The sequence below is a fragment of the Colobus angolensis genome, unplaced genomic scaffold (genome assembly GCF_000951035.1).
Source record: "Colobus angolensis palliatus isolate OR3802 unplaced genomic scaffold, Cang.pa_1.0 Scaffold109, whole genome shotgun sequence".
In the NCBI taxonomy this organism is placed as follows: Eukaryota; Metazoa; Chordata; class Mammalia; order Primates; family Cercopithecidae; genus Colobus; species Colobus angolensis.
In genome coordinates, this window is record NW_012111919.1 from 1,122,519 (window position 1) to 1,133,588 (window position 11,070).

The following is an 11,070-nucleotide window of genomic DNA, read 5'->3' on the forward strand; positions in this document are numbered from 1 at the left end:
AAAAAAAAAAAAAAAAAAAAAAAAAAAAAAAAAAAGAAATTAATCGAAGAACAATCCAAAGTTTAAATGAGGACCTGCAATCAGTCTACTTCTGTGTGCAAACCAAAGAAGTTTAATTCTTCTAAGCCACTATGCCTCCCTGCTGGACAGCCTGAGACCTGGGATATGGGCATGCAGGGCAGCCTGCCTCCCGAGGACTGGAGCTGAGGACCTGACGCAGGTTCCTGTTATCCCTGTGACCCTCCATCCTTCTAGGCATGGAGCCCTTCATATTCTTTAATAATGCTGCCACCTTTACACATAACACTGAGGTGCTCCCGGGTCTGGTCGTTCTCACCAATTGAAACCCAGGACTGCCCAGTTGACCTTCTTAGCCTCTTTTCTTCTACCACCTGCACACATCCTTCACTATCATGCCATTCCCAAGCATATCATGGGATCTCACACCTCTGCTCAAGGGTTCCCTCTGCCTAAAATGCCTGCTCTTCAACTCCTCAAACTCCTATTCATCCAACTCAGTGTCACCTTGCCTGGGAAGTTTTCTCTAATCTCTGCAGATAGAATTAAAGGCCTCCTTGTGTGTGTTACTACAACCCTTTACACATTATCTATTTTACCACAAAGTGTGGGTGTTTCCATGTGTCTCTTGACTAAACTGTGAATACCACAAACAGAGGCCATGTTTCACTCCTTTTGTATACACACAGCTTGGCACGTATCAGCAGTGTAGTGCTTGAGGAAGGGAGGAAAGAAAAGAGAGAAGAGATAGCTGGGTGCGGTCGCTCACGCCTGTAATTCCAACACTGTGGGAGGCCAAGGCGGGTGGATCACCTGAGGTCAGTAGTTCGAGACCAGCCTGGCCAACATGGTGAAACCTGTCTCTACTAAAAATACAAAATTAGCCCGGCATGGTGGTGCATGCCTGTAATTCCAGCTACTCAGGAGGCTGAGGCAGGAGAATCGCTTGAACCCAGAAGGTGGAGGTTGCGGTGAGCTGAGAGCACGCCCACTGCACTCCAGCCTGGGTAACAAGAGCAAACCTCCGTCTCAAAAAAGAAAAAAAAAAGAGAGAGAGAAGAGGAAGGAGGGAGGAAGAACTTCTAAGGGCAGGAAGGGAATTGCCTAAGGTAGACAAAGTCACCCTCCAACGACTCGGGAGAACTGCGGGACCCATGGAGGAGATTACCTTCATGTCCACCAGGTACAGAGTGGTGTGGTCCTTACCTCTGACGCTTTATCTCCTCTTCTTCTACTCTCCTGTGAATCTCTCTGGTATCTATAGCCACCTGGATATTTGTCACCAACTCGGTGCCACAGAGCAGAAGTTTAGCCAATTTCTGAAAAGAGAGAGAGAAGAACTGACAAAGCTAGAACACTTTGTAAATAATGTATAAAGTCAGAAACATTTTTGCACAACTGTCCGTAGCTCTTCTATCCATTCAAGCAGGAAGCAGCAACTACCTTAAGACTTTTAAGAGTAGCCCCTGTGTAGCAACCCTTTTCTATCAGGACATTTGTGATGTGGTTTTACAGCTCACAATTTAAAAGCACTCTGCAGTTCTTGACCAGGCACAGTGGCTCATGCCTATAATCCCAGCACTTTGGGAGGCCAAGGTGGGTGGATCATTTGAGGTCAGGAGTTCGAGACCAGCTTGGCCAACATGGTGAAACCCCATCTCTACTAAAAATTCAAAAATTAACCGGGCGTGGTGGCGGGTGCCTGTAATCCCAGCTACTCAGGAGGCTGAGGCGGGAGAATCATTTGAACCTGGGAGGCAGAGGTTACAGTGAGCCGAGGTCACGCCGCTACACTCCAGCCTGAGCGACAAGGTGAGACCCCATCTCAGAAAAAAAAAAAAAAGAGAGAGAAAAGGAAAAACAAAAAGAGAAAGAGAAAGAAAAGTTCGGTATCCAGTCATAATAGGATGAGGCCTGGGGAAAGGTCACTGCGTTTGGCTAGAAGGGCATCATTAGTATCCTACTGTGGTAAGTTTTTGTCCATTCCTGGGCAAAATAAAAAATTTTTTAAAAGCACTCTGCAGTTCTCAATGTACTTTATTTATTCACTGTAGAGTAGGCACCAGCCAACTTTTACACTGGCAGGTATTATACATTCATCTCAGCCCTTTCCCCAGCAGATCTCCAAGTGACTGACACTGCCAGGGGCCTTTTGAAGAACCTCAGTTGGGGAGGTGAGGCAGATAATGACAGTGAGGCAGATAACAACAGTTGTCTTCCCATGTCCATTTCTCCCTCTCCTTTTAGTAACAGAACACTCAAATTTTTGCTGGGCACGTGGCTTCCCAAAATAGGTAACTTTCCCGGCCTCCCTTGCACCTAGAATATTATCTGATCAATGACACATGAGAAGTGATGTGTGCCACTTCTGAACTGTGCCTTTAAGGGAAAAGGTGTACCCTCTGCTGCCCCACTTCTGTCCTTTCTCTCAGGCTGGCATGTGGGGCTCAAGTAAAAGGTGAGGAACAGATGAAGGCAACTCAAGCAACGGCAGAGGGAGCTGAGGTCCCTTCATCAAGCAGACCCCATCCATGTCAGCCCTGGACTACTTATACTCGGAACTGTTGAGACAGAGAAATGAGCTTCTGCCTTGCTGCAGCCAATGATATGTGGAGTCTTTTGTTACATGGATTCTAATGCAGGAAAAGATTGTAGCTGGCTGCACTGCTCTCTCCTTAATGGGCTCAGGAATTTTGTAATTGGTGCCATCCTTCTAAATCCCTCTTCTTAAATTCCATCTCCAGTATCTTCACTCCTAGCCTTGTCGTGATGTTATTCAAGATGATAAATCCTCTCAACAAAAAGTTCAAGTATCCTTAGGTTATGCCTAAGTTTTTCCAAGTATTTTTGGAACTTATAAACTTTCCAACTCTCAAATAATTTTTAAACTAGGAGCCTATAAAACTTCTATACCAAGGAGTCACAGAAATTACCAGAGACTTCACTTGATCTCACTATTATATGAAAAATTTGAAATGTAGTTTCATTGAATACAGAATAGAGCTTTAACCCAGATATCCAGGGCACTCTAGATTTTTTGTTATTGCCTGCAGTTTTACCACTTATACCAAATGGTTTTACATGCATAAGGAAGTAATGACTTTCCTGCAGTTTGGGGTAATTTTCTAGTTTCTACTCAATGTGAACATCAGACACTTCTGTATAAGTACCATGTGCTAACCAATCACTTGAGTTCCAGAAATTTCTGAATCAAGTATTTAAGACTCAAAGTAAAATTAAAAATCCAAATGTCACAGTCACTAACAGACCAACAGACATGCCCCTCACCTTTATGAGATCCAGGGAAAGAGTTTAAATGGAGGTCCACATACCATATGTCTAAATATTTTTAAATTATAGTATCATGTAAAAATTGTTAAATAAAACATTTGGCTGGGCATGGTGGCTCACACCCGTAATCTCAGCACTTTGGGAGGCCAACACGGTGGATCACCCGAGGCCAGGAGTTCAAGATCAGCCTGAACAACATGGTGAAACCGCGTCTCTACTAAAAACACAAAAATTAGCCAGGCGTGGTGGTGCACGCCTGTAGTCCCAGCTACTCGGGAGGCTGAGGCAGGAGAATGGAGTGAACCCAGGAGGCGGAGGTTGCAGTGAGCCGAGATCGCACCACTGTACTCCAGCCTGGGCGACAGAGCAAGACTCCATCTCAAAATACATATATCCTCCTATCTCAATACCTTTATAACAATTTAAAAGTCCTAGTTTGAATTCAGACACATTTTGGAGTTCTACTCATAATTGGGGGGCTAAGGGAGAGCCTGCCTCTGGCCGCAGCTCCCAGCCCACCCCCAGCTCTGTCCCACAGGCATGTGGATTTCCCCGACTGCACATCCAAGCTCCATCTACACCCTGTGACCATCCATCAGGCCCAGAGGTTGTGTAACAGTGGCCTCATCTGCCCTGAGCAGGACAGACTCTGGCAAGAGGCACATACAGGTTGAAGGTGGGCTCAAAGTCATTCGGACGGGGAATTTTGGCTCCCATGGGACTCAGTGATCTAGAGGGGACAATGGGGGTTTGAAGGGACATGGGGCAAGTCTACTTGAGGGGGTGCATTCACAGGAAATCCAGAGCAGAACCTGGACTCCCATCATCACCACTTCTATTTAATGAGCTGGAGCATCCAACTAATGCAATAAGGGAAGAAAAAAAATGAAAGATATAAAAATCAGACAGAAAGAAATAAAACATATTATTTTCAGATGATATGATTATATATGTTAAAAAATCCAAAAGAAGCCACAGGTAACTATTAGAATTAACAAATGAATTTGGCAAGGTCACCGGATACCAGGTCAATATATTAAAATCAACTGTACATTTATACACCACCATGAACCACTATAACCTGAACAAAAAGTGCAAAACATCACTGAGCCAAATTAAAGAATACCTCCTATGGATTATACATTCTACTCAGTCAGTTGAAATTCCAGCAGGTTTTTTGGCAGAAATTTTTTTTTTTTTTTTTTTTTTTGAGCCGGAGTCTCGCTCTGTCACCCAGGCTGGACTGCAGTGGCACAATCTTGGCTCACTGCAACCTCCACCTCCTGGGTTCACGTGATTCTCCTGCCTCAGCCTCCCGAGTAGCTGGGACTACAGTGCCCGCCACCACGCCAGGCTAATTTTTTGTATTTTTAGTAGATACAGGGTTTCACCATGTTAGCCAGGATGGTCTCGATCTCCTGACCTGGTGATCTGCCCACCTCGGCCTCCCAAAGTGCTGGGATTTCAGGCGTGAACCACTGCGCCTGGCGACAAGCTGATTCTAAAATGTATATGGAAATACAAAGGGTCAAGAATAGCCAAGACAAGGCTGGGCGCAGTGGCTCATGCCTCTAATCCCAGCACTTTGGGAAGCTGAGGCAGGAGGATTACCTGAGACCAAGAGTTCGAGACTAGCCTGGCCAACATGGTGAAACCCCGTTTCCAGTAAGAATACAAACATTAGCCGGATATGGTGGCACATGCATGTAATCCCAGCTACTCAGAAGGCTGAGGCATCAGAATGACTTGAACCTGGGAGGTGGCAGTTGCAGTGAGCCAAGATTGTGCCACTGCACTCCAGCCTGGATGACAGAACGAGACTGTCTTGCAAGAAAAAAAAAAAAGAATAGCTAAGACAATCTGGAAGAACGCAGAGAACTCACCCTACCAGATATCAAGAACTGTCATAAAAGCTACAGTAATTAAAACTGTGTGGAATTGGCACAAAGCCAGTGATATAGTTTGGATACATCTCATGTCGAATTTTAATCCCCAGAGTTGGAGGTGGAGCCTGGTGGGAAACGACTGGATCATGGGGGTGGATTCCTCATAGTTTGGCACCATCCTCTCAGCGTTCTTCTCATGAGAGTGAGTGAGTTCTCGTGAGATCTGGCCATTGTAAAGTGTGTGGCACCTCCCTGCATTCTCTCTCTCACTCCTGCTCCTGCCATGTGAGATGCCTGCTTCCCCTTTGCCTTCTGCCATGATTGGAAGCTTCCTGAGGCCTACCCAGAAGCAGAAGTCACTGTGCTTCTTGTATAGCCTGCAGAACCATGAGCCAATTCAAACTCCTCATAAATTATCCAGTCTCAAGTATTTCTTTATAGCAATGTGAGAATGAACTAATACAGACAGACATACAGATACCAAAAAAGAGAACAGAGAATGTGGAAACAAACTCACACATACATGGTCACCTGATTTGCAACAAAGGTGCACAGCAGTGCAGTGGGGAAAGCACAATCTTTTCAGTAAATGGTGCTGGGGCAACTAAAAATCTACATAGAAAACAATGAAACTGGGACCCTACCCTTACACGATAGACAGAAATCAATTCCAGATACGTCATAGGCCAAAATGTAAATGATAGAATTATAAAACTTTCTAGAAGAAACCATAGAAGACTGTCTTCATATGAAGTAGACAAAGATTAAACGGGACACAAAAATAATGACCACTAAAAACCTGATAAGGCCAGGCGCAGTGGCTCATATATGTAATCCCAGCACTTTGGAAGGCTGAGGCAGGCGGATCACTAGGTCAAGAGATCAAGACCATCCTGGCCAACATGCTGAACCCCCTGTCTCTACTAAAAATACAAAAATTAGATGGGCATGGTGGCGCACGCGTGTAGTCCCAGCTACTCAGGAGGCTGAGGCAGGAGAATAGCTTGAACCCGGGAGGCAGAGGTTGCAGTGAGCCAAGATCGTGCTACTGCACTCCAGCCTGGTGACAGAGCAAGACTTCGTCTCAAAAAAAAAAGATAAACTGCAGGGTCAAGGGTGGGGCCCAATCTGCCCAGACCTTAGGTCAGAACTAATAATCAATACCTTAATTTGAGGAAGGGGACATCTTTTGTGTACATTTCTCCTTGATGCCAAGGCTCTTCACTACTTGAGTCTTAAGTGAAAGGAACCTTCAAAACCTGCTAATGAAAACAATATTATCTCTTTGGATTTATACTTAATTAAGAAGTGCTCAGGGTGAACTGTATATCAGCATTTTAAAAATCTAATATCCTTTTGTTCTACACAGAAATGCTCAGAGGTCACTGACCTTTTTTTTTTTTTTGAAAGAGACAGTCTCCATCTGTCGCCCAGGCTAGAGTGCAGTGACCTGATCTCGGATCACTGCAACCTCCACCTCATGGGTTCAAGGAATCCTCCCACCTCAGCCTCAGCCGCCTGAGTAGCCGGGACTCCAGGCATGTGCCACCACGCCCAGCCAACTTCTATATTTTTAGTAGAGACGAGGTTTCACTATGTTGGCCAGGCTGGTCTTGAACTCCTGACCTCAGGTGATCCACCGGCCTTGGCCTTCCAAAGTCCCGGGATTATAGGCGTGAGCCACTGCACCAGATTGAGCTCACTGACTTTTAAATGAAGAGAACGAAGTACAAAAAAGTGACATGAATCACCTACTCTGCAGTAGGTAAAAGATTAGGAACAAAAACCCACATCAGTCCGATATCTTTTCCACAGTAAAATATTTTATCCCTAACACAGTATGAGATATTCAGTGATCTCTCTATACCTCTATGCTCTATAATCATATTCAGCAACCTGAATATTTTTTCTCACCAGAAACGATCTCTCCTCTGCTATTAAAAGTTCCACCTGTATTTCTAAGACAACTCAAATCCCATTTTCTCCATTGAACTTTCCCTGACCAGGCCAGCTTGGTGAGCTCCTCTCCATATCTGAGTTCACACGGTATCACCATTTTTGCCTTTCACTTAGCATTGATTAAATGTAGCATTTTGCCCGTTCTGGTCTGCTGTTTTGAGCCGCTGTTTATCCCTCAGCATCCCAGGAGCTGTTTCATCGCCATGGAGGGTAATCAATGATTTTCTTGTTTGTGTCTACACAAGCTACGTACAAGCTACGCACTACTCCATGGCTACAAAAAGAGGCTCTCATTCTCACAGTACATACAGTTTCACTGGGGCACTGCAGGCACACACATCTGAAAAGTCATATGCAGCAGAAAACTATCTAAAATGAAAAGAGTAGCACAGACAGGAAGTATTCAATGTGTGGAGAAAGGGAGCTCAGGCTGGGCTGAGGAAGAATCCAAGGAGGATTTGGGTCTTGAGAGGGTTGTTGAAAATGGGAAAGTGGCCAGATGAGAGAAGAAGAAAATAGAGGGGGCCTGGCATTCCAGATGATCAAAGGCACAGAGCAGAAATGAACAAAACCCCACTGGAGGAGAGTGAGTGGATCCACCTCACCAAAGCGGAAGGCCCAAATTAGGTAACAAACGGGAGACGTGTTTGGAAAGTGAAGATGGGAACAGACTATCAAAGGCCTTGAATGCCCAGGCTAAAACATCTGGACTTTATCCTATGAAGAGTGAATACCATTAAAAGTGCATGAGCTGAGAAGACACAACGTAAATATAAGAAACTGTCATCTGAAAGCTCACTCCTAGAGAGCTCTCAAATGGGAAAGATTCTATTCAGTTCTGCCTAGAGACAGCAACACGGACCACATGATTTCTTCCAGTCTAAATGTGAAAACCATGATGTCACACCCAGCTCACTGGTCTTCCAGAGCCCATCTGCCAACCAGTTCATACCAATCGGCTTTCTTCTTTCTGTTTGTAGCTCTTGCTTTGATCCTCCTCACTCTCCTTCTTCCCATCTAAATATTCTCCAAGTGCTTCCCTGTGATGGAAAAAAGCAGAGAAAATTAAGTTATTTCTAGTACTTAAATTCTATATTTAAAGGTTTTGGCCTGGCACAGTGGCTCATGCCTGTAATCCCAACACTTTGGGAGACCAAGACAGGAGGATTGCTTAAGGCCAGGAGTTCAAGATCAGCATGGCCAACAGAGCAAGACCCCCATCTCTATTTATGTAAACAATAATCATCATAATAATAATGGTTCCATTGCACTTCATATATAAATATATATTCCATATGGATTAAAATTTAAATATTGGCCAGGCACAGTGGCTTACACCTGTAATCCCAGCACTTTGGGAGGCCAAGGCAGGAGGACTGCTTTAAATCAAGAGTTTGAGACCTGCCTGGGCAACATAGAGAGACCCCATCTCTATCATTTAAAAAAAATTAAATATTAAAAAAAACTACAATCATAAAAACACTAGAAGTAAATACAGGAGAATATCTATATAATCTTAGCATAGAAAACCCATCTTTGAATAAGACTAAAGTCAGAAAAAAAAAATTAAAAGATTTTACTTTCTAAAATTTAGAAATTTTGTCCTTGAAAGTCAAGGGATAAACTGATAAAAGATACTTGACAAAATTTTACTCTCCATAAAATAGGAAGGGCTCCTTCAAATCAATACACAGAAGACAAAATACCAAAGAGAAAAAATGGCAGAGGATATGAACAGGCAATTTCCCAAAGAGATACAAATGGCAAACAGGCATTTGAAAATACGGTCAGCTTCACATACAATCAGAGAAACCAAAACCCTGTGAGGTGTCATTACCCTATTATCAGACTAAAAAAGATCTGAAGGGTTAACAATACCAGGTGGCAGCCCAGCTTTCCACACGCCATGGGTGGGAATGTAAAGTGTAACAACTTGTCTAAAAGGCAATTTGGCAAGATTTGTCAAAAGCTTAAATGTGCCTCCCCTCTGACCTAACAACCCTATCTCTAGGAATTTTTTACAGAAAACCTTTACAAGTACATAAATAAATATGCACAAGAAAGATGACTGTAGCACTGACAATACTTACAATGTAAGACCGTGGAAATATTCTACATACATATTAATAGCTAACTAGTTAACAGGAAACAATATTTCAAAAATACTTTGTAGCCTACAAAAAGAATGATGTAATACCTAGCAGCAGGGAAAGGAGTCCACAGCAGTTAAGTAAACGGAGCCAGTTTTAGAACAATATGTAGACTATAACACAAATTTTCTTTTCAAAACAGGCTTGGCCGGGCGCAGTGGCTCACGCCTGTAATCCCAGCACTTTGGGAGGCCGAGGCGGGTGGATCACAAGGTCAGGAGACAGAGACCATCCTGGCTAACATGGTGAAACCCCATCTCTACTAGAAATACAAAAAAACTAGCCGTGCGAGGTGGCAGGCGCCTGTAGTCCCAGCTACTCGGGAGGCTGAGGCGGGAGAATGACGTAAACCCGGGAGGCGGAGCTTGCAGTGAGCCGAGATCGCGCCGCTGCACTCCAGCCTGGGCGACAGAGCGAGACTCTGTCTCAAAAGAAAAAAAAAAAAGGCTTATATGTGCACGGGACATTTTCTGGAAGTATATGTGGCAAACGGATAACAGCAATTACTTAAGGAACAGGAATTAAATTACCAAGAAGTTCTATTTTCTACATTTTTGTAGTGCATGAATTTTCTAAATAGTGCATGTGTGTGTGCTTGTGTGTGTGTGTGTGTGTGTGTGAATCAGAAAATGAGACTAAAGGGGCAGTGGCGAGATAAGGTTCCAGATTATGGACTTTTTCAGAGGAGTCATGGGGGAGTGACCTCACCAACCCCCACACCACATCATCAAGACCCTGCTCTCTCCTCTGGCACACAGTGGCCATAAGGGCTCTCAGTACTGTCTTAGGAAAAATGAAACCTTAACATGACACAGCAGGTTTGTTTATTCGCTTTGTTTTGCTTCGTTTTTTGAGACTGATTTTCGCTCTTGTTGCCCAGGCTGGAGTGCAATGGCACGATCTCCGCTCACCGAAACCTTCGCCTCCCGGGTTCCAGCAATTCTCCTGCCTCAGCCTAGCAGATCTCTTTATCTCATTCTTTCTCGACTTTTTCTAACTCTGACTTCCATCTCTACTCCCTTTGTTCAGAGTCCAGGACAATCCTACCTATTTTGGAGATACAGAATTGAGTTGCCGTCCTCCACTCCCAAACTAACCAAAACCCCTTGGTTTTTTCTTGTCATTTCATTGACTTCCCTATTCTTATCGAACATGTTCTTTGTTTTCTTACTAAGTAAACTAATTGTTCCATTTTACTCAGGTCTTCAGCTATTGCCAGGCTTATCATGTTCCCATCACCACTCAAAAAAATTCCCTTGACTTTCTACTTTGACCACCAATTAATGACCAACTCTATTTAAATAATCCCTTCCAAGTGCTTTCTGGATCAAAGATCAGTGCTTCAGAAACAAACAAACAAAAACTATGCAGTCCAGATATTTATTATATATATATACACATACATATATATATTTTGTTTGTTTGTTTGTTTTTTCCGACTGTCTTGCTCTGTCCCCAGGCTGCAGTGCAGTGGCGCCATCTCGGCTCACTGCAACCTCCGCCCAGGTTCAAGCAATTCTTCTGACTCAGTCTCCTGAGAAGCTGAGACTACAAACATGCGCCCCCACGGCCGGCTAACTTTTGTATTTTTTTTTTAAATTTTTTTTTATTATACTTTAAGTTCTAGGATACATGTGCATAACATGCAAGTTTGTTACCTATATATACTTGTGCCATGTTGGTGTGCTGCACCCATCAACTCATCAGCACCCATCAACTCGTCATTTACATCAGGTATAACTCCCAATGCAATCCCTCCACCCTCC

General features: G+C 43.8%; 1 protein-coding gene across 1 annotated transcript in view; it reads right to left on the reverse strand.

Annotated features, from left to right (window-relative positions):
• Positions 1–11,070, reverse strand: part of DRC1 (dynein regulatory complex subunit 1) — a 57,093-nt gene that overhangs the window by 35,441 nt on the left and 10,582 nt on the right. The window contains exons 2-3 of the mRNA XM_011950261.1: positions 8,107–8,194; positions 1,225–1,337 (exon numbers count right to left, since the gene is read on the reverse strand). Coding sequence (XP_011805651.1) covers positions 1,225–1,337; positions 8,107–8,194 — 201 coding nt within the window. The remainder of the gene's footprint in view (positions 1–1,224; positions 1,338–8,106; positions 8,195–11,070) is intronic.